Source organism: Odocoileus virginianus, chromosome 1 (genome assembly GCF_023699985.2).
Source record: "Odocoileus virginianus isolate 20LAN1187 ecotype Illinois chromosome 1, Ovbor_1.2, whole genome shotgun sequence".
Lineage (NCBI taxonomy): Eukaryota > Metazoa > Chordata > Mammalia > Artiodactyla > Cervidae > Odocoileus > Odocoileus virginianus.
This window is the reverse complement of record NC_069674.1, coordinates 24356527-24378334: the sequence shown is the minus strand read 5'-3', so window position 1 is coordinate 24378334 and position 21808 is coordinate 24356527. Positions and strand designations below refer to the sequence as shown.

General features: G+C 43.2%; 1 protein-coding gene across 6 annotated transcripts in view; it reads left to right on the top strand.

The window, feature by feature from the left end:
* The window catches only part of NRF1 (nuclear respiratory factor 1), a 118788-nt gene that overhangs the window by 94511 nt on the left and 2469 nt on the right, over nucleotides 1–21808 (top strand). For 3 of the 6 annotated variants that reach the window (XM_020874655.2, XM_020874656.2, XM_020874653.2), the window contains one exon: nucleotides 19900–19941. The exons of 1 other annotated variant lie outside the window; for it this stretch is intronic. In XM_020874655.2, coding sequence (XP_020730314.1) covers nucleotides 19900–19941 — 42 coding nt within the window. Of the gene's footprint in view, nucleotides 1–7214; nucleotides 7489–7686; nucleotides 7791–19899; nucleotides 19942–21808 lie in introns of those variants that run through there. 2 more of the 6 variants (XM_020874658.2, XM_070465881.1) reach the window with 2 other exon arrangements.

Genomic DNA, 21808 nt, shown 5'->3' with positions numbered 1-21808 from the left:
ATTTGGTAAGACACAACTGGGGAGAAAAAAAAATACATCCCAGATTCCGGAGCATGACTTATATAAAAATCCTACTAGCAGATGACTCTTAAAAGAACAGTGTGGATATTGGCCAGTTCAGGCCTGAAGCAAGAATTTCAGCATCTTCTATGATGGAACTACAACGGGTGGAGGACCACTGTGTATGAAACTTACTAGAGTACAGTAACCAATGCGAGATGGCCAGGGCAGTGTAGGTCAGTGGTTTTCAAGTTAAGGATGATGATACCTGCATGGCAGAAGTTTAAATTCCAAGTCATCAAGGCAGACCTGACAGAGACCTTGTACCTGAAGCTTTCTCCTTTTTTCTGGACCCTGTCCCACCCCAACACTAAAGGGACTTCTCAGCACTAGCATTAATCTATTTCATTTGTGTTCTCTCATTTTAAATAGTTATAAATGTGTCTTTTGTCTTTTATGATGGTGTTTCATGATTTGGTTCAGTTAAAAGGTTTTCACAGGTACCTTTCTCTTCAGAATGTGTAAGGCTGGGGAAGGGCTCTGGTTGAGTTCTTTCCTTGCCTTCTTTTCTTTTTTTAAACACAGTTATCCCTTGCTTGACCCCCATAGCACACCTTAAGAGGTTGTACAATTTTAAATTGCCCGTTGGTTTCCTTTCTCTACCATCCTGTGCCCTAGAACCCCCTTTGCTAATAATGGACTTCAGGACCACTTCAGATCTTTTATCTTCCTCCCTGTTTCAACAACAACAACAACAAAATGACGAAAATCTAGATGGGGGAAAAACAACGAATAACTGAAGTTCATGGTTAATCAATAATGGTAATGGGAATCATCTGCTTCAACTGTTGTCCGTCAAACTTCTTACCAGAGTTGCTTAGAAAGGATCAGTGTTTTCTAAGATGGTTGGCACTTTTCTATCACAGGAAAAAAGGGGGGAGCATAGCATTTTCTTGGGGGAGGGTTGTTTTGGTCCTGATCATAAAGCTCATCTGTGATCCCACTACATAGAATGTTTTTTGAGGGTTTGTTTTTGGTTTTGTTTTTGTTGAGTTTTTAAAATATAGCCTCCCCTACCCCATTCATAAAATTTTTTAATCTAATTAGGATCATGTTGTACTGTTTTATAACTTGTTTTGAAATATCTTAACCACTTTCATCAGCTAAATGTTTTTTGAAAAGATCACTTTAATACTTGCTGATATATCATCATATTATCCATCATAATCAGTCCCCTATTGTCGATACTTTTGGTTATTGATAATTTTTTACAACATAAATAACAGTGTTCATCTTGGTACAAAATCTTGCCCACACCTATGAATCTTTGCTCTCTACATAGCTTATCCTTCCTAATACTTCCAACAGAACTGTTTAGAACCTGCTTAGTTACCCCTCACCAGCATTAGATATTAACATAATTTGCTTTGCATATGTATACCTATTTGGTAGGCAATAAGTTGAATTTTATTTAACTTGCATTTTTTAATACTAGTGAAAGATATTTTTACTTTTTTCTCCCATGTTTTTATCTACACATATATATTTTAGTATTTGTCTATTTGTATTTGTGTTCTTCACCCATTTTTCTACTGAGGTCTTTAATATATAAAGATTTTCTCCAAATCAGTAGGAGAAAGATATAATCCCTTTATCATAAGTATTGCAAGCTTTCCCAGTTTATTTTGATTTCACTTCTGTTACTTTCACTTTTATTTCCTTGTTTCTCTTTCACGCAAATCAGATCAATATCTAATTACATGCCAGTTCTATGAATTCTATTTTTATTTTAAATATTATAAAATATCTTGAATTTATTTTGGTATATGGCATTATATAATAATGTGAATCTTAGCTCCCTGACCAGGGAGCAAACCTGGGCCCAGCAGTGAATGCTCAGAGTCCAAACCACTGGACCACCAAGGAATTCCTGGGTGGGTGCTGTTTAGAATGAGGGGAGCTTGTTTAGGGAGACATAGATCATGGTCAGAAGGAGGTAAACGCAGGTGAACAGTTGTTTCCTCAGAATCCTCTGCCCAAGCCCTCCTGCTGCCCTCCAGTATGTGCCTGGGCTCTTTCAGTCTCCCCACCTGTCTCCAGGGAAACGGAGACCAAGGTGGTAAGGTTGGGGAATGTGGGAGAGAGCTTGAGGGGTGTACATTTCTGCCTGGAGCAAGTTGACTGGCCCACTGCTTCCCCTCCTGCTCACTGCAGCCTTCCCTTTGGCTCTGGCTCATGCCCCCAGAGTGTTCCTAAACTACATCTTCTGTACTGTCCAGCACCCAGAGACTGTCCACTGCCCATGCTGTCCTGCCTGAGACAGCTGCCTTCCCCATGCCCTACATGAAGAGAAGTGGGCTGGAGGGCTGGTCTTCTGAACACTGAACCTGGTTGTTACAAGACATTTACATTACATACAGAAAAGGAGCAGCCCTTCTTATTTCTCTTCAGTATCACACTCCCCTCTTTGTTCTGGCCTGGCCCTGGCAATAGCCTTGCTACTGTTGACTCTTGCCCCAGATTCATCGACATAAAGTTTTCAGAAAAAAACCTTAATCTTCCTTTCACATTGACCATGTCATCACTTTTTCACCTCCTTGTTTTTCTTTAGCCTTTTAAAAAACTTAAAAATATGCATGTGTTTTCGCAGGTGAATTTAATCTCAACCATGATCACTGGAATACTTTTTTTTTTAATTGGCCTTTTTAGCAAGGGGGACAAAAGAGTAGATGGATGAGGACAGTAACATAGAGTTCAGAAAAGGGAGCAGCACTTTTGAGTGGGATCCTTGCATGAGAGATTAGAACACACATTCCTATCCAGCAAGGCCTCCCAAGTGAGACAGGATGGCTGAAAGGTCCATCCTGTACTTACTATAAAGAGATCAGCCCAGCTGGACCTGCAGCAGGCAACGTGTATGTGTTAACTTTCTGTAGAAACCTGCTTATGTGTATTATACAAACCTTAAATTAAGTCAAGTCGCTCAGTCGTATCCGACTCTTTGCGACCCCATGGACTGTAGCCCTGGGACATCCTTAACTCGGATCTGTGGATCGTGAAAAATTCTGCACAGAAGTTTTATATTTTTCTGGGATCTGCAGCTTTGATCAGATGTGCAAGTAGATCAGAGAGAGCTCCCATTTCCCCCCCGCACCGAGATGAAGAACCTCTACCATAGAAAGTGTGGCTAGGGTCACATAGGGTATCTGGTGTGGCACGGAGAAGAAAAGGAAGGGCAGGGGGTGGGGAGGACCTTCAGGCCTAGATGGGGCCTCTAAAAGCTGTACCTTTGCCGAGCTCTGTGCTCTGAGGCGAGTTCCCTGAGCCGTAGCTGTATAGTTAAGATGACAATATTTCTATGCTCATGAGGTAGTTGTGAGCATTAAAGTGATTGCTGTGAAGTACTTAGCATAGTGCTTGGCACATAGATATATCATTCATAAATGTGAAATTATTATTAGCTGCCAGCATCAGTTTCTTCTCAAGCATCCCCCCAAATACATTAAGTGGTACAGAGCACACAGTGCTATTGAGTAGACCCAGCTTTCCTGTCTGTAGGACAGGTCCCAATGCTTACCCTACACAGTTGAAGGGTTTATGCTCCAGAGTTGAATACTGTAAAAATGGGAATAGATGGGAGTGTTTTCTATCATCTTGAGCAAAGGAAATTGAGGGCGACGTTGTGTAATGGCTCCTGCAATCGGTTATATCACCTTCCTTGGTCCAGGGCTGCTGTTCTCTTCCAGCAGCATTTCAGCTTCCATCACAAAGGGTGACTTTTTTTTTTCACTTTTTTTGTATTATCACCACCACCATCATCCATTATTATTTGCAGCATGTCCTTTTGTTCCAGCTCATCTTTAAGAATAAGAGATAAAGTGTCAGTGCTCATCTTGATATACTATAAGATACATCTCACCTTCTCCCTTTTCCTATGGTCCTCATTTTCTGGACCCATTAATATATGGACTTGTTTCCAGAAGAATCAGTGAAGATGTTACGTATTAATTAACTTAGGAAATATGTCAGTGTTGCAGCTTCCAAAAGATGCAGATATGCTATTCTTGTGTGCTCTAAATCACTATTTGCCTCAGTATTTTAAAGTTTAAATAAGTAAATTGTATTAAGTAAAGTTTTACTGTAAACGTGCATATTCAGTCACCATAAAGTGTGATAATAGCTTTAAAATAACTGTTGTTACTTTGACACTGTGAGACTGTCTGTACCTTTAATGCAAAAATGGGGAGTTCAGTGCCTCCTAGACTGGAAGCAGCGAGCCCCTGAGCCCCAGGGTTGTGTGTGTGTGAGGTGAGAGCCCCAGGCTGCAAGCGCCCTGAGAGCAGGAGCTGTAGGTTTTCAGGCCATCATCCTGTAAAGTAAATGGCCCTTTTTTCCACTGACAGGGAGACCTGAGGGGAAGCTAAGATGTTAGAATGGTGTCAAGGCATTGCCTGTTCCATGAGAAAAAGTACAGATTCTTCTGTCATACAGCTGTTTTCCCCTTCAGAATCACAAGTCTTTGTTTAAATGGAGGGGAAGTAGGATGTACTCAGAGACCCAGGACGATCACATCTTAGGACAGATAAGGAGAGCTCTGAGTTGTGGCTCAGAAAGAACTGTGAGGCTGAGCCCATGAACCGGGACTGCCTGGGAAGCTGGTGCCACACCAGGCAACTGCGACAGCCAGGGCAGAGCTCAGAGTGGGACACTGCGCAGTGTCCTCCAAGGGCCACCCTGAAAAACACACTGTCTGCAGAGAGGGGCTTCCCCATTTAAGTCAGCTAACTTTTCTCCTAAGATGATTCATCTTCATTCTGGGAAACATGTTGGTAGATGTCATACTGGGAGAATAACTATTTCAGTTTCACTCCTTATTTACCTTATTTGCCTTTTGACAGTGTGCATTAAACATTATTATTTAGGGCGTTCATCTTTTTCTTTTCTTCCTACATTCTTTCCTTTTCTTCTTTTTTTTAATCAACACTCCTACTACTAGCCCTACCATTGCCACTACCTTGCAGTTGACTAAGTAAGTACTCGGCATTGACCTACCTTCACCCAGGAAGGTGGGTAGAACAGACCTCATAGCTTGTTTTGTAGAGGCAGCTACACTAGGACTTGCCCAGGGTCACTCAGCTGCTAAACGGTGAAACCAAGCCCAGACCTTCTGGACTCTGTGCTGCCTCTGTGGGCTCCTCCCCCCCTACTTCACTCCATCTTGCCAGTCCACTCAACCAAGAATATAAAGACGGTATAAGACAGATGAAAATCATCATCTTTACTGTATCTGATTGAACTGTTACTTGGTGCGGCTCACTGTTTTTCAGGCTTGTTTTGAGGAATGGTCATAGCCATGTGTTGCTCACTTTAGAAGTCAGTGTCATGATGAGTCTTAACAGAAGCAAACAAGTAAATGGCATCAAAACCCAAGATCTAAAGTTATATCCTGGGAATTCCCTGGCGAGCCAGTGGTTAGGACTCGACCTATCCCTGCCAGTGCCCAGACTCAATCCCTGGTCAGGGAACTAAGATCCCACAAGCTGCATGGTGCAGGCAAAAATTTCAAAAAATAAAATAAAGGTGTGCCCTGCATGGTAGCTACTAGCTATATGTGGCTGCTTGGATTTAAATGGAAGTTGAATAAAATTAAAAATTCAGTTATTCAGTCACACAAGCCACAAAGTGCTCAGTTAGCCATATGTGACCTGAGGTACTAATTTTTTTATTTAATTTTAATGTATTCACATTCAAGTTTAAATAACCACATGCAGCTAGTGACTACTAACGGGCACAGATACAAAGCGTTCCTACCACTGCTGAGAGCTCTGTCAGACAGTACTGCCCTGAAGGCCACAGCAGAAGCACTGCGGTCTGCTGGCAGGTGGTGCCACCCTGCACAGGGGAAGGCAACAGAAATGCATCATGAGCCTTCCTTCCCAGTGACCTTCTCAGCTCAGAGACAGCAAAGCTTTGCTAAAAAAAAAAAAAAAAAAAAAAAAACTGCCACGTGACTCCAGTAATCCGCAGCCAGTAAACAGCTGGGCAGAGGGTTGCAAGAAGAGCTGGCCTATTTTTGTGCACTACAGAGTCCTGAGCAGGAAAATCTGAGACAGGAAGCAGTGGCGACACCTAGACTCACTTCCTCATCCCTTTATTCACAACCAAGGCCACTTGCCCATTACTTGGATGCTCCACAAGTGCAAATTCCTCTTCTCAGCTGCAGCCATCTTCAGCTCAGGTATGCTAATGGATTTATCATGACCCTTAAAAGGATGAAATATCCAGAGCCTTGTGGCTTACAGGCTGAAAGAAGCCATTACCATTGGATGAATTCCAGATTTCACAATGAAACATGGCTGCGTCTGAGAAATGGGAACATGAAGATGTGTAATGGCACTCTTGATTCTAGAATCCAGAGAGAGTTACAGTTCTCTGTCTCATGTATGTTACTCATCCAACCCTTTCGTAGCATAGAGGCTTGTCCTTCCCCACCTGCTTCATTATGATCTCCTGAGGTCCAAAATGCCTTCCAGAATAGCTCTCAGAGGGAAGTAGCAGTTTTTTTGACACCCCGATCTCCACCCCCTCCCATCCCCCAGGATATACATTGATGGCACTAATTTGGGGGGCGTTGTGAACATACAATAACTGTTTACTACTACTACTATTACTGTTATTAAACACTCACATTGAATGGGAAGGGATTTAGTCTTCAGAGGGTTCACTCATAACACCTCTGGGATGCATTCTTAGGATCTGGTACAGTGAGCTGGAAGAAGGTAGTGAATTTCACACTGAGAATCCTTGCTTCGGAAAGCCTCTGGCACTAATAGACACAGGCAAGTGGCCACCCCTGAGGCACGCTGGGGCAGACAAAACTGAGACCTGGTTCTCCAGAAGTACCAAGTCCATTCTGTCACTCATCAGACATTGCCTCTGCAGCTCAAGGAGTTTTTAGTTTTGGTGTTCTTTGGTACCTTTGTCTCCTGCAAAGATGCTGACCTGTGGATACATTCTGAAGGAGCAGAACTGCATCTTGAAAGTGTCACTGTGGGGAATTCCCTGCTGGTCCAGTGGTTAGGACTCAATGCTCTCACTGCTGAGGGCCTGGGTTCAATCCCTGGTCAGGGAACTAAAATCCCACAAGCCACATGGCACAAACAAAGAAAAAGAAAGTATCATTGTGGTATTTACTGTCCTCTTTCTCCTTGCAGAGTCTGCAAGTTCAAAGGGGATATGTCATCTCTACACCGTCATAAACTGGGGTGGCCTCAGGCATTCATCATTTTACACAAGGAATTGCTTCTAATTGAGGCCCTTCAGAGAAAAATGGGGCCTTTTCAGTGAAGTGACCCCTATACATTGGTCTTGATTCTCAGTATTCATCTGAGCCATGGCCAGGTCCTTCAGATGCTTTGAGGTGTTTTCCATGTTGAAAGCTGAATGTCTTCAGAGTTGGCTCCTTGGGACCCCAGAGGGAATTGGCACACGTGTGAAGCCAGGTCGGTCTGTGTTGGGTATTCTCAGCTTGGGGAAACTTGACAAGTTAGGGACATTCTGGGCAGAGATTGCCGAGAAGGTACCTGCCATTGGCAGACAGACACCACTGACCATGGCATCCTCCCCATCTCCAGTGTCCTCAAGGCCAAGTTACATGTTTCGTTATCTCATTCTCCTTCCCTTTAGGTCCCCAGATCTTTCTGAGTCTTTGTATTCGAAAGACAGATTCTGGTCTTAGATGATTCCAGCTCCTTGTAACCAAGACAGAATCTTGGTGCCTGTCATTGCAGGTAATATTCTGTAAAGGGATTTTTTTTTTTTTTTTTTGCAAACCAAATCTAGAGCCATAATTGGACAAGTTTAATTGGAATCATTACTATTCAATATGTGGATGAAAAAGCGGTTTTAATTAAGCGTGTAAAAGGGGGATTAATCACTGTTCACACAAGAACCAGATTATCGTAACAGGAGAAATTCTTACAGAGTAAAGTTTTTAAGGTTCTTGGTTAAGGGGACTTTCCTCTTTTTATTTATGCTTGCATGAGGATTTTGAAGGAATGTCAGCACACTGTGACTAACTCTGATAGCCTGCACATCACAGCCACTATGATTTTGGGGCCCTCTGGCTCTCAGATTACCTGTGTAAATACAGGGATTCACTTCTCAGCTCTACCATTTGCTTAATAAAGAGCGAATGTGCAGAACCTAGCAGCAGCAGCCTAGCAGAGCACTAATCTGAACAGGATAAACATGCTTCCTCTTTGTGTGATGCTCTTTCCCCATCCTCCTGCCAAGAGCAGGATATCAAATGAAAGGAAGGTTGTGGTTGGAGTCAGTAAAGTGAATGTCTAAGTGGCACCTGCTTCATTCAGCAGATCTGCTTTCCTGGGGCCTCCCACTGTACATCTGCTCCTGACAAAGCCTCTTTTCTCCTCCTGTTGGTCAGACTGAGAGCAAAGGCCCAGCGAGGAGACATATTGGTTTTGCTTTGTCAGCATGATTGCCTGTGACATTATAATTATACCAAATCTTCACTATTAGAAAGGCCCCAATTTAGAGATTTTCAGAGCCTAAATGGGGTTTTCGAAAGTAGAATTGATAGAAACATCTTTTCTGTTGTAAAGCTAGCAAATGGACCTGAGAATCATTGAAGGGTCTCAATATGGAAACTGAGACACTGCTCTGAGCGAGACTACAAAGACCTGCTATCAGATTGGCTCACTAAGGCGGCCTGCAGTTCTCTGACTGTGCCCAACCCAGCCTCCCCCTGCTGCTTGCAGCACTGTAATGTATAGCTCTACTGCAGTGCTCTCCAGTGCTGGCAAAGTTTCTCACCTAGGCACCCAGGAGGTAGGGTATGTTCAAATAAGTTGATGGGGTCGGGCAGTAAAGAAAAAAGCTGTGATGTAAATAAGGGAAATGCCAGGAAAATATATTTTAGGTGAATGCAGAGCGTCCAATTTCAGATTGAGTTTCCATCTAAACAAAAGCAACTCTTACCATGTTCTGCAGTGTGTATGCAGTTGAAGCACACTTAAGGTGTGGAGTTGGCTCACTGGAAGCTGGAGCCTTGCTCTAGCCCTTTATAAACTGAAATTAATTAAAATCAAGTAAAATTAAAGACTCAGTTCCTCAATTACACTAGCCACGTTTCAGCCACCTTATGCCAGTGCACAAGTACACTGTACCCACCTTCACAGTGAGTTCTCATGGACAGGACTGTTTCAGAGATTGGTCTGAACCTCCTAAAATGTCTTGACTGCTTAAGGGAGCCTTGGACTTATGGAAAAAACCTGAACAAACTTTTTGGCCACCCCAATATTTCAGCCTTGCTGGAAGGAGAAAAGGAAACTTGCCTGGTTATTTTTGGAGCAGCTTCCAGCAGTGTTTCTTGACTATGATCTTTGTCTTTTCACCCTAAAATTATTTTTCCTCTAAGAATCTTGTGTCCTTTCCCCAGCCCCTACAACTTCTCACAAAACAGGAATAATGATGATAATAAAAATGAATTGCAACTATGAGAAAAGACTTTAATGTTAGGAATGTCCACTTACAGCTGACCTGCTCCCTGGCCTTCCCTTCCTTCAGCTTTCACAGCCCCACTGTTTGCCTGAAGAGTTCTTTTCTCATTAAACAGAGCTTCTCATTGACAAGAGGGCATGTGAACCCTTGGGGGCCAAGAGTGTGTATATGGATTGTTCATTTTGTGTACAACATGGGGCATGGACAGTATTCCTGGGGGTTGAGCACTGAGCTGGTGGCATCTTCCATTTTCAGCAAGTCTGGGGAGTAAGGGCGGTCCTTTAAGCTTGTTTCTTCCATTTGTCTGTCTCTAGTAGCTACTACATGGTGACTTTATCTCCTGGAAGAAAACCTTTATGAAATAACGACGTGTATGTATGTTAATTGCTCAATCATGTCTGACTCTTTGCGACCTCATGGACTGTAGCCCACCAGGCTCCTCTGTCCATGGAATTCTCCAGGCAAGAGTACTGGAGTGGATTGCTATTCCTTTCTCCAGGGGATCTTCCCAACCCAGGGATCGAACCCAGGTCTCCTGTATTGTGCGCAGATTCTTCACTGTCTGAGTCAACCCACACTACCTCAAATTTAGACAATACCTCTTTTCTCAAGAACTTAAATCATTTAAATATAATGTTACTTATCCTCATAGCAGCCCTATGAAACAGAAATGGTCCTGTTGGTTTTATAAATGTAAATATAGTCAACTCTTAGTTGCCATACACAGAATATCTGTCATGCAGATCACTCATGACACATTTTAAATCCTTGGACAGTTTCTCTAAGCAAGCCAGGGTAAAGCCTGAACCATCTCCGCTAACCCCTGCCCAGCTGCTGCATACTTAAGAAATACAAATTAGTTTTCATGTTAGCTTAAAGAAGACATAATTAGACAATAAGTCTGTGACAAGAAAAGCACATCATAAAATCAGAGTTTAGCAGGGCGCTGTGGAGGAAATGACCCATCCTCCCTTTGGTTCAACTAACAGGTGACTATAAAGACCTGCCTTTATATAGTGGGCGTCATTAGCACTCAGTGTGCTGGCACGTTTCCCAAAGGAATGTGTAAACCCCACGGGTAGATGTCAGAGACACCTCTGTACCCCAGACACAGGTGTGCAGGGGAAGCAGACTTCCTGCTGCTGCCCTTCCTGGTGGCCCTTCTTGCCCGGTGCTTTTGAAAAGTTCTGTGTCATTGTCAGGCCTCTGTATGGCAAATTGCCCATTGTGAATGGATGCTGAACAGGCCACGGGGCTTCATCTTTGTGGAAAGAAGGAAGTGGCTGGAGGATGGGCTAAGAGGCTACCCTTCCAGGCACTGCAGCCTGCACGGGTGGTGGAGTTCCTGTATTCTACAGTCCTCATCACTGGCTCACCTAATGGTTTTGAGCCACCAGGGAAGCCCAAAAACCCTGGCGTAGGTGGCTTATCTCTTCTCCAGGAGGATCGTCCTAACCCAGAAATTGAACTGGGATCTCCTGCATTGCAGGCGGATTCTTTACTAGCTGAGCTCTCAGGGAAGCCCCATGGTTTTAGTAACCATTAATGATTTCGTGTAGATCCATCATTTCACTAACAGTTTCAAACTAGTGATTTCTCTAGCCTTATCATTATTCTGCCTTTATTAGCTGGAATTCTTTTATAAAGAACTTGTCCCCATTAACAGTTTGGTTATGCTAACTACAGCCCAGATAGGAAAGATGGAATAATACTCAATTTGAATGAAGTTTATAAGATAGATTTCTTTCTTTGTGACCGTCTGACCCCTTAAATGTTTATTTCCACCTCTAATCTGCTGTCTTCAGGTGTCTGACTATGTCTAAAGCAAATTTTGCTGAGGCGCTCAGTCATGTCTGACACTGCGACCCCATGGACTGTAGCCCACCAGGCTCCTCTGTTCATGAAATTCTCCAGGCAGGAATACTGAAGTAGGTAGCCATTCCGTTCTCCAGGGGATCTTCCTGACTGAGGGGTCAAGCCTGGGTCTCCTGCATTGCAAGTGGATTCTTTACCATCTGAGCCATCAGGGAAACCCCCAAATGATGCTCTAAGATTGGGCTAAGTGAGGCATCGAAAAATCAGGGGAGCACCTTTGGCAGGTTTTTTGCCTCAGTCTGTCCCTGTTCAGATGGAGGAGGCCAGGGCTGGGTGGTCGGCACAGCGGGTAGGAGTCCTCACACTAGTCTCTCTCCTTTTGTGCCTATTTGAAATTTTCTATAATAAAAGCTTTGAAAATAACAACAGAAAAATAAATAAATCTCCATTCTTAACTCTAGGTAACTCCTGATTGGTCCATTTCTACACCCGACTATTGCAAACTCTTAAACAGCTTGGTAACTTTCTCCTGAGGTTTCTGTCAGATGGGCTGTATGTAATATTTAAAAATACCAATTCTTTATGTATTGTTCACACCTTGTCTACTACACAGACTTTGGAGATTTGGGGTGTTTCCCTTATCCCCTTCCAGTGATCTCTGGAACTTCACTAGATAGCGCCTGCCCTTCTCCATACATCTCTGATCAAATATCCTCCTGAGCACCTACATGTCCTGCAAGCTTTAAACACCTTTCTCTCCTGCCATTTTTGGTTTAAAGCCCTCTTGGTCAGAACAGCATGAATTGGAGTCAGCTTGTTCAGTCTTATATTGGGATTTCAGTCTCCAGGATGTAGCCCACAGTGATTCTGAACACTAAAGGATAAAACCCTGATTTCGTTTGTGTTCCTGGGGACTCTAGTAATTTCAAGAGGGAATGGTAAAATTATACCTCCAAATTATGTTTTGAATACATTCACTAAGTAAAAGTGAATTCACTCAACGTTTGGCTTGTGGGATGCAGGCAAGACGGTTTTCTTGTGGTCTGCAAAATCAAGATTAAGGACCCAGTTCTTAGTCTGTCCTACCCAGAAAAAGCCACTGCTGTGGAAGTTATTCCAGAAAGTGGTTTTTCCAAGAGCAGGTTGAGATAATCTAGTCAGAGGAGAGGAAATCTTGGGTGCTGAGAAGTGCCTATTAGACCAGGGTACCTCTTGAGTCTACTATTGGCTTCATGAGAATATTCAGTACTTGTCAGATGTAATACATATTTTAATCCATAAATCCCTCAAATGCCCTCAAAAGCCATGGACTTTAAAAACACGGAAAAGGAAGATTAAATGTCAGCAGCTAATATAGCAGAAACAGAACCACTGAGAGAGAAATGCTTTTTCTATTTCTCCCTTGTCTTTCTATTATGAGGGTTACCTGGCTCTCCTTTTCATTTGATATCATTGTTCTTTTCGTGACCTTCATTTTCTTGCCCTCATCTGTCCTCTTTCCATGTGGTCCTTGTTTGTGTTTCTCAGCCTCTCTATCTGCCTGCCGCCTGCCTACTAGCTTCTTTACCTGGTTTTCCGTCATGTTCTCCCATCTCTATGCCAGGACACACCATGCCTGTTTTTCTTCATACAATAGTGGCTTTCCTTAGATGTCAGGCACTGATGTAACTTCTTTCCAGGCCTGAAGATAAAATTTTTTAAAGGACTTCCCTCCTGCCTGTCATCCCTAAAAACACTTATAGATATTTTTGATGGCTCTTTAAAAACTGCAGAAGTGACTTAGGTAGTAACAATAGATGGTTTCACTATCTTATTTATTCCTCTCCTTTCCAGTCACAGTCACAGGTTCCCCATTTTAAGCCAGCATTTTCCTAATACACACAGTTCACTTTCTTATTCTTAAACCACAGAAAGCATTACATTGCAAATTTTTCCTTTCAGCTTTAAGAATTATTGCTCTTTCGCCAACTGTTATATGTTTACTTGACAATTTATTTGTTTAGCTACTTTTCTCTCACAACCATCAATATTTTTCTCCCAAACTAAAAGATATTTCCATGACCAACTAGGAAGGCCTTTGGGCTGAAAGGTTCAGTTACAGCAAACAACAATTCCCAAAGGTTTCCCAGATTGTGAGAGCAAATGAAAGGCCCATTCTTCCTCAGGCTGTCTGTCCCGCTCTGTCTTGTCGTGGCGTGGGGTGGGGGGAGGGCAGTCTGTGGTTCTGGGTGACCCTGACTAGGCCTGCACCTCTGAGCTCTGCTGGGCTCCAGCCTGTGCTATTAGTTTTGGGGTTGAGAAGTTTGTCAGCATGGTGACATCATATCATACTGTCCCTGATCATATGGTTAACATTCTTAATATTGATTAGTGGTTTAGCCTGGGTTGTGTCTTTACTGCTGTACTGAATCGGCAATTATTTCATATATGTCATCATGTGGTCCCAGTGTCCGTGCTGACCATCGCTGCATTCAGAAAGGAAGCAGCCCGCCAGTCCATCTGCCCTGATTTCATGGCTCTTATCTCTAATCTTTACATCTTTGAAGGCCTTTGGCGAATGATGTGCTTCCTGGCAGGAGCAAATCGCAGCTGAAAGGAGATCTGCACTGTCTCTACTTTCCTTTCTGCTTCCTGAGAGCTTTAGTCTAACATCTGTGACCCCAGCCAGACTTCGTCAGCCCTCTCCAAGTCATCTAGGAAAGTAGCTGACATTTAGTGTTCACCTACTGTGTGCCAGGCACTGTGCCAGACTCTACGCCCGTCAGCACATCTAGTTCTCAACAACCCTGAGAATATTAGTAATTACCATTTTATGTAGGAAGAAAGTGAGACTTCATAAGCCTGTAAGTGGCAGAGCCAGGATTCTTTCTGACTGAGAAGCTAATGGAAATAAAGTGCCTGTTCTACCTTCACATCAAATGTATCTGAACTTCCGTACAGCATTCAGCTGCTGCCTTAAGAATGTTGTGGGGAGAATGGTACTCATTTCAAAGCAGAGTAAAAGGCTTCGGGCCACAGAGACCAAAGCTAAGGGGAATATAATCAAGTTTCTGAAAATGATGAAGAACGTGATCAATTGTTATATTCAGGTATTAACGTCTACTGTGTTCAGGTTGCTCACTGTTCAAGAACATTGTCCTACCAAGATCTAAGTAAGCAGTGTTTATATAGAGAAAAACAGTAACTATTTGGGAACAGGTTAGCACAGATCTGGTGCCAAATGAGTGGTAAAGCAATAAAATCTCCGGAAGGAGAGAACCTGGTGGGCTGTTCTGTCTGGAGGAACCCCTGAAAGATGTTGAAAGAACAGAACGTAGGTTGGCAGGAGTAATTCTAGGCAGAGAGACCTGCCTGGGTAAATACATGTGGTGGCTAGGGTATACTGAAGAGACAGGTACAGTTGTGATGAAAGCATAAGGCAGAGTATTTGTGGGAAAGGCTGATATAATCTCTCATCTATTAGCTATTTGGACTTTATTTTTCCCTGGAAATGGCAACCCACTCCAGTGCTCTTGCCTGGAGAATCCCAGGGACAGGGGAGCCTGGTGGGCTGCCATCTATGGGGTCGCACAGAGTCGGACATGACTGAAGTGACTTAGCAGCAGTAGGGAGCCACTAAAAAGGCGGGGGGAGTTGGATTAGCTGTTGTCAAACAGTATCTCAAGATTTAGCTAACTGTGATGTATAGACTTATTCATCATATCTCAAAACGCTAAGAGAGTTAGTCTTGGGATAAATAAATGAATTCCTGTCAGTAAATAAATTCCAGATATATGCATATGTGTGTGTGAGAGAAAGAGATTCATCATATGGTAGATAAGTGATGGAACTCATTACCTCAGAAGAGGTCAGGAATAGAGTAGATCAGCTCATGAATGATGAATCCAGAGCGTGCAGGGCAGTGACCGTAACTTTCAAAGTTACTCTCGCTGGCGCCCACAGTCTACCACAAAGCCTCCCCTGGTGACACGTTCAGAGACAGACCACTGCAGAACCCGTTTTGCAGAAAACAGGGAAGAGCAAATATCTGAATTTTCAGAATGTGTGTCCCCATGTCCATCGTGTGAAAGTTTTAGAAGATCCCTCTGGCTTCTGTGTGGGGAGCAGAGAGTGCATTGCAGCCAGGGCTGATGCAGGATGATCTGGAGGAAAGCTAACATGTAGTCCAGGCGAGAGAGGATAGTTCACCCAGGGGAGCAGCTGTCGATGGGCTGTGTTATGGCTTTATGTTTGAAAGGAAAGAATTTGCTGATGAATTACATGAAAAGTCAGAGATGGCCTGACTTGAAAGTTTTGGGCCTGAGCAACTAAAAGAATGTAATTGCCATTTGTTAAGATGGGGGGGAGTGTGTTTGACCATTTGGGCTCAAGAATGATACCCAACTGGTAGAAAAACAGAGCAGGCTCAGGTCTCCTCTTTCTGTTCTGGGGTCAGCAGTTCCTCCAGGATTTGGGAGCTGACTGCTGTTGGCCATGGAAATCCTTGCACTGGGACCTGAAGTTCCCAAGTCTCTTTTGGCCTCTCTTTCCGTTTTTGCCAGTTCTGAAAACCTTACCAAGAAACCCGAGAGGAGAGGCAGCAGCGAGCCCAGAAGAGACTGTCCTCTCCCTTCCAGGCCCCTGCTGGCTGTGGTGGTCAATGGCAGAGGCTTGCCGGGGCCTGCAGAGACTCCCAGCTGCCTTGCCTCACCACAGGCTCAGTCACTCCGTCTCCCTCAGTCCGTGTTTTGTTTTGTTTAAAGAAACTTTTTATCTCTATGCTTTGGAATTTAAAGAAAAGGGGGGATTCGATTTTCTAAACTGAAGAACTCTGTGGTTTCTTACAACTTTGAAAGATGAGGTACTAGAGATTGGGGTACTAAAAGCTCCAGGTTTTTATAAGTGTGCTTTTATAGTAAGTCCATGGTTCTGCCAACAGAACTTGCCTATCATTTGTGAAAGGAAAGAATACCTGCCCTGCCTGCTGCTCCAGAGTCTCAGCAGGAAGTTAGTGCTGTGCAGTGGGAGTGAGAAGACTTTGAAAAGCATTGTACAAATGCCAGGAGAGCTTTCTTATGAGGGTTGTGCAGGTTCTCTGTGAAAAAAACAAAAAGGAGAACTTCAAGTTCCTAATGTAGAATGGGAAAGGCTTCCTGTTGCTTAATCAATCGAAATGACCCAGAATACAAGCTGAGATTAACATACGCCTTCTAGATTAGGGCTAATCAGGGGCAGGCTGAGCAGATGCAGGGACAATCCTGGCCTGATTACTGTACCTCAGCATTTAATCATCTCTCTTCCAAGGGCAGCCAGCCGATTTAGTGCGCGCTGGGTTTCCAAGCCTCTAGCCCCCTCCCCCTTTCCCTTGCCATGGACATAAAGGCTGCTAGGTCAGAGACACTGAGACGATTTAATCTAATCTCATGTCAAAATGACTGTGTGTGTCAGAGATTCTAAAATCCTCACAATGGGATGGTAATTCACTTGTTTAAGGTAGAGGTAGACTGAAACTGTGCGTAGAGAATAACAGGCTTGGATTTCAAGGCATTCAAGGTTACGAAATACCCTGTATATGGGATTTCTCCAAGAAGCTTTTTAGATATGAAGTCGCTGTCACTAGTCATTCACTCTCGAGACAGCTTTGTGTGGGAGTCATCTTATCACCCAGTTGTAAAGGCCAAATTTACTCCTTCCCAAACTGTGAAGTACCGAAAATTAAATCTTTTAAAATGGTTTTATTTGGATGAGCTTTGAATGTAGTCATTTCTGTATTGCTTTTTCTGGACTGAGAGCTCCCGTTCTGAAACTTCCTAATCACCTGAAGGCTCACCCATGTCAATCATTCTGTCCTGGGGTCGGGGGGAAGGTAGACACCTGTTCAATCTCAGAAGGCAGGTTTCATTCAACTGTGTAGAAAACTGTATAGAAAACACCTGCTCATTGCTAGGGACTCAAATATGGAGATTCCATCTCTCCCTTAAGGAATTTACAGTTTCCTTGGAGATAAGACAAGTAACCAGTGATAAAGTATATGACCATCGCCTCCTCCATGGAGACCAGTGCAAAGTGCTGTGGGCCCTTGGGAGAAGAGGAGCTCAGTCAGGAGGAGAAGAGACTGCATCTGACAGCTGAAGGAAGCCTAGAAGCCCATTCAAGGAACAAGCCAAGGACAGTCATTCCAGGCAGAAGTCAATATGTGTGCACCCCATGGAGGCAGGTGTGGAAAGAGCCTCAATCAAGTAGTTCACCTGCCTGGAATGTACAGTGGGTGGGGATTCACATATCACGAGGCTGAACTAACTGAGCAACAGTGGCTAATGTGAAGGGCTGAAATACCCGCAAAGGGATTTGGACTTTATATTCCACGGGCCATTGGAAACCAGTGAAGAATTGTAAAAGAGAGGAACAAAATCAGTTTGTGTTCAAAAGATTATTCTGGTTATGGCAGTGTCGGCCAGTTTGAATTTCTGCATTTGAACCTTTTTCCATTTTATTTTAGGGTAAATCTTCCATGATATTAAAAAGTGTTTCAACAACAGTGTGGGACATGGACCCACATTATAGGTAACCCAAACACATCATAAACCAGTAAGAAAGAGATTTAATTCTAACAATTCATCCAGTTTCTCTCCACCCCAGCACTGACCCAGGACAGTTGCTTGTAGTCAGGAAGAAGGTCCCACTCATAGTATTCAGTGTGTTTGTAAAGTTTGTAACTTGTTCTCCCAGCTTAGAGCTTTTGGAACTGAATCAGTCTCAGAAGCAAGAACAGTGGAAGAAGACTGATCTTTGCTTCTGGTTTTGGCTGCTGTTTGCTCGCATGTGGGTTCTTTGGAGGTGTCCTGGTTTTGCCACAGGGCGTTTGGCAAAAAACATTACTTCATTAACTTTGTCTGTTTTGACCAGAAGAGAGAATGAAAGTGATGATGAAGATCCACTAGGATGATGGAAGGGGGTCTTGGTCTTCACATATTCACATATACTCAGGCCCATGCCTGAAGTCTAGATACCAGGGACTAGAGCCCAGCCACACGTTGGTTAGGGCGTGCAATAAAATCCCTTGACCTGCTGCCCTTGAGGCTGTGCTGATGCCAGTATTTGGCATACCTTGTACCTCATACTAAACATGAACCAGAGCCAGGCCTGACCTTGAAGGAGCCCTCAATCTAGGGCTCAATCTAGGTAGATAGGGAAGGCCTATCTACATGCATTAACTGGACCTAGCCAGATTATACCCTGTCCAGTGCTTACTGAGAATCCCGAGGAGGCTGCTGTCAGTATTGACTAGAGCTGGGATAGGCTTCCAAGAGGAGGGTTTTATTTATTTATTTATTTTTCCAAGAGGAGGGTTTTAAAGGGGAAGGCGTGGGCAGTAAGGGAATTCCGGGTAGCAAACAGCTTGAGAAAAAAAGGAAGGTTACCAATGTGTTAGAGAATTAATAATAGTCCAGGGTGATGCCCAGAACACAGAGAGTGAGGGAAGTAAGGCTGGGCAAATCACAATAGTCCTGAATGCCAGGCCCAACATTTGAATTTTACTGTAGGCTTTGGGAACCTTTTAACTAGCATCAGGGAATTTGAAAAGTTTGAGCTTGGGGAATGACGTGTTATAGAAAGATAACTTGGGTGGCAGAAAGGAGTGAATGGAAAGAGGAATTGACTAGAGACATGTGAAAGCCGTTTGCAAAGGTCTAGATGAGAAACATTGAACCCTACAGTCTTCTGAGGCCGATGTATGGGCTGGCCCCCTCATTCCCCTTTCAGGCCCCAGCATCTCAAGTGTGAGGACTGTGGGCCATGCCTTCCATTCTCATTAACACATAGCAGGGTAAGCCTGGAATCCCAAAACGTCGACAAAGCAGAACATATTCGCCTCATTTCAGGTTGCATCTTTAAATGTCATGGTATTGTGTTGTGTTTGTCACTCAGTCATGTCCAACTCTCTGTGACCCCATGGACTCTAGCCCTCCAGGCTCCTCTGTCCATGGGATTCTCCAGGCAAGAATACTGGAGTGGGTAGCCATTCCCTTCTCCAGGGGATCTTCCCAATCCAAGGATCAAACCCAGGTCTCCCGCATTGAAGGAAGATTCTTTACCGCCTGAGCCACCAGGGAAGCATCAACAAATACTCATTTCCAAACCGTCAACAGTTAGCCCTGGGAAACAGTTAGATACAGTTTAACATTGTAAAATTGACGTGTTATTTTATGTTTGCTTGTTTGTTTTTGCATTAGGAAATACTCGGTAAAACATCCCTTTTTACAATTAATTTTTATTTTCACAAAAGTGATACATAGTTTTAAATGACAAAAAGAACTAAAAGGCCTTTAAAATATATATATATATATATATATATGTACCCCAGAGGCAACACTCCATGTTCTTTTTTCTGGTATGTATGTGTATTATTCTGAATAATAGTCATATTATTTCTTGAGTTGAGACATCATCACAATTTTCAATAACTCAGTTTCTATGTTTATATTGTTATAAACATAAAATTTTTATAAAGGTAAAACTTGTTCACTGCCACGACGAGTGGGTATGGTTAATCCTTGCTTTTTTTTTCTTCTACTTTTTAAGGAGTAATCACCGGTTCTACCCAATTCTGGAAGACCCCTCGAGGTACTCTATCCCATGAGCTCATGCCACATCCCCTCTCCTCCCAGATATACTGCACAGCCCCCATCCTGGGCCCTCCTCCTGTCCCCAAGCTCCCTACAGTGGGTTCTCTGTCTCCTGGACCCCACAGCCACTTATTTCTTAAGTTTTCCTATCTCATTTCTTTGGGGAACATCCTTCAGAGCTTCCAAAGAAAGTGTGCACGGGTAGCCGGCTTTTACAGCCCTTACAAGTCTGAGGAGGTGTTTATTCTGTCCCCACACTTAATTGGCGTGGGTGTCATTTCATGGGCTGGAGAGAGAATTCTAGGCTGAAAGCATTTTCTCTCAGAGGTTTGAAGCCACTGCTCCATCATCGTCTAGCCTCCAGGCTTGCTTTTGAGAAATCCAATAATGATTTCCAGTTCTTTGTATGTGACTTTTTTTTTTAAACCCTTCTCAAATCCTTTGGGATCTCTGCTTTATCCTTAGTGTTCTGAAATTTTACGAAGCTGTGTCTTAGCATCTGGATCTTTTTTTTTCTGTTCTGCTGGGTATCTAATGGGCCTTTTCAATCTGAAAATCATGTTTTTCAGTTCTAGAGATTTACTTGCAATGTGTCTGATAATTTCCTACCTTCTGTTTTTTTCCAGTCTCTAGGAAGCTCTTTTATCAGAGATTGGATCTCTTAAGGTCTCCTACCTTCCATCTTTTAATCTTTTCTGCTTTCTTGAGGACTTCCTTGACTTTACCGTCTCATCTTTATGTGGAATGTATTTCATCTATTTGATTTCTTTAACAAATTTTCTCTCATTCCTTTTTAATAAAAGTATCCGTTTGTATGATACAAATCTTTTCTGTCTCTGAAGGTATTAGAGTTTAGGGCCATTTGTTTTTGTTTCTGCTCCCCACGTTGTCTGTTACCTCTGTGTTCCTTAAGAGTGAGACACTGAAACACAGCTTGTTGGGGTGTGCAGGGCAGAGCTGGGTGACCTGTAGGCCTCGGGGTGGTGAGTCTTAGGACTGCAGGCCAGATCTTTCATTGTCTCCACACCCCCGACCCCTCACCTCCCCACCCACCAGATACTATCATAGATCTTCTCTGGGGCTTCTCCAGGTCAGTTTCTCAATACAGTGGTTGAACTTCAGGTTTCTGGTCAACAAAGGCCTGAGTGTTGGGATTGGTAGGACCTACTGGTCCAGTCACTTGAATACAAACTGTCAGCTAACTCCTACCTTTCACTTCTTCCTCTCATTCTGCAGTAGCTGAGCCTCCATGCCCTGAGAACTCCAGGACACAGGACGTGCAGCTTCCCCTTCTTTAATGTCAGAACCACTTTATGTGTGCTTTGCATCTCCCAGAAATACTGGGTTGGCCCAAAAGTTTGTGTTTTCCCTAAGATGCTATTTAAAAACCCGAATCAACTTTTTGGCCAACCCAATATATTGCCATCTCTGATTCATATCTTTTTTTTTTCTCCTTCACTATAATTTTTGTTTCATGAGGAAGAAGAATTTTATATGTGCATTTATTCTGTCTTATTTAATTGGAATTTTTTTTTTAATATGTCATATAAAATTGTCAGTTTTCCTTTCTTTGGAAGGACTGCCCTTTTCTGAAATGATTCACTTCCTCCTCTCTTTCTACTAAACACTTCTTTTTACTGTGAAATAATAGTGATATTAGGAGGTAGTTGGGATTTTTTTTTTTAAGTTGATCCCAGAATGTATTTAAAATTTCTACTGGTCTATGAAATCTAAAATCAGGAAACTAATGACCTAGGCTTTAGAAAAAACAAAAAACTGACACGGAGGAGAGGGACAATGGCCAGAAGGCAGGCTAAGTTTGAGGGAGAAGTTTTTTCAAGCTGAGAGAAACTTGAGCATAGGCA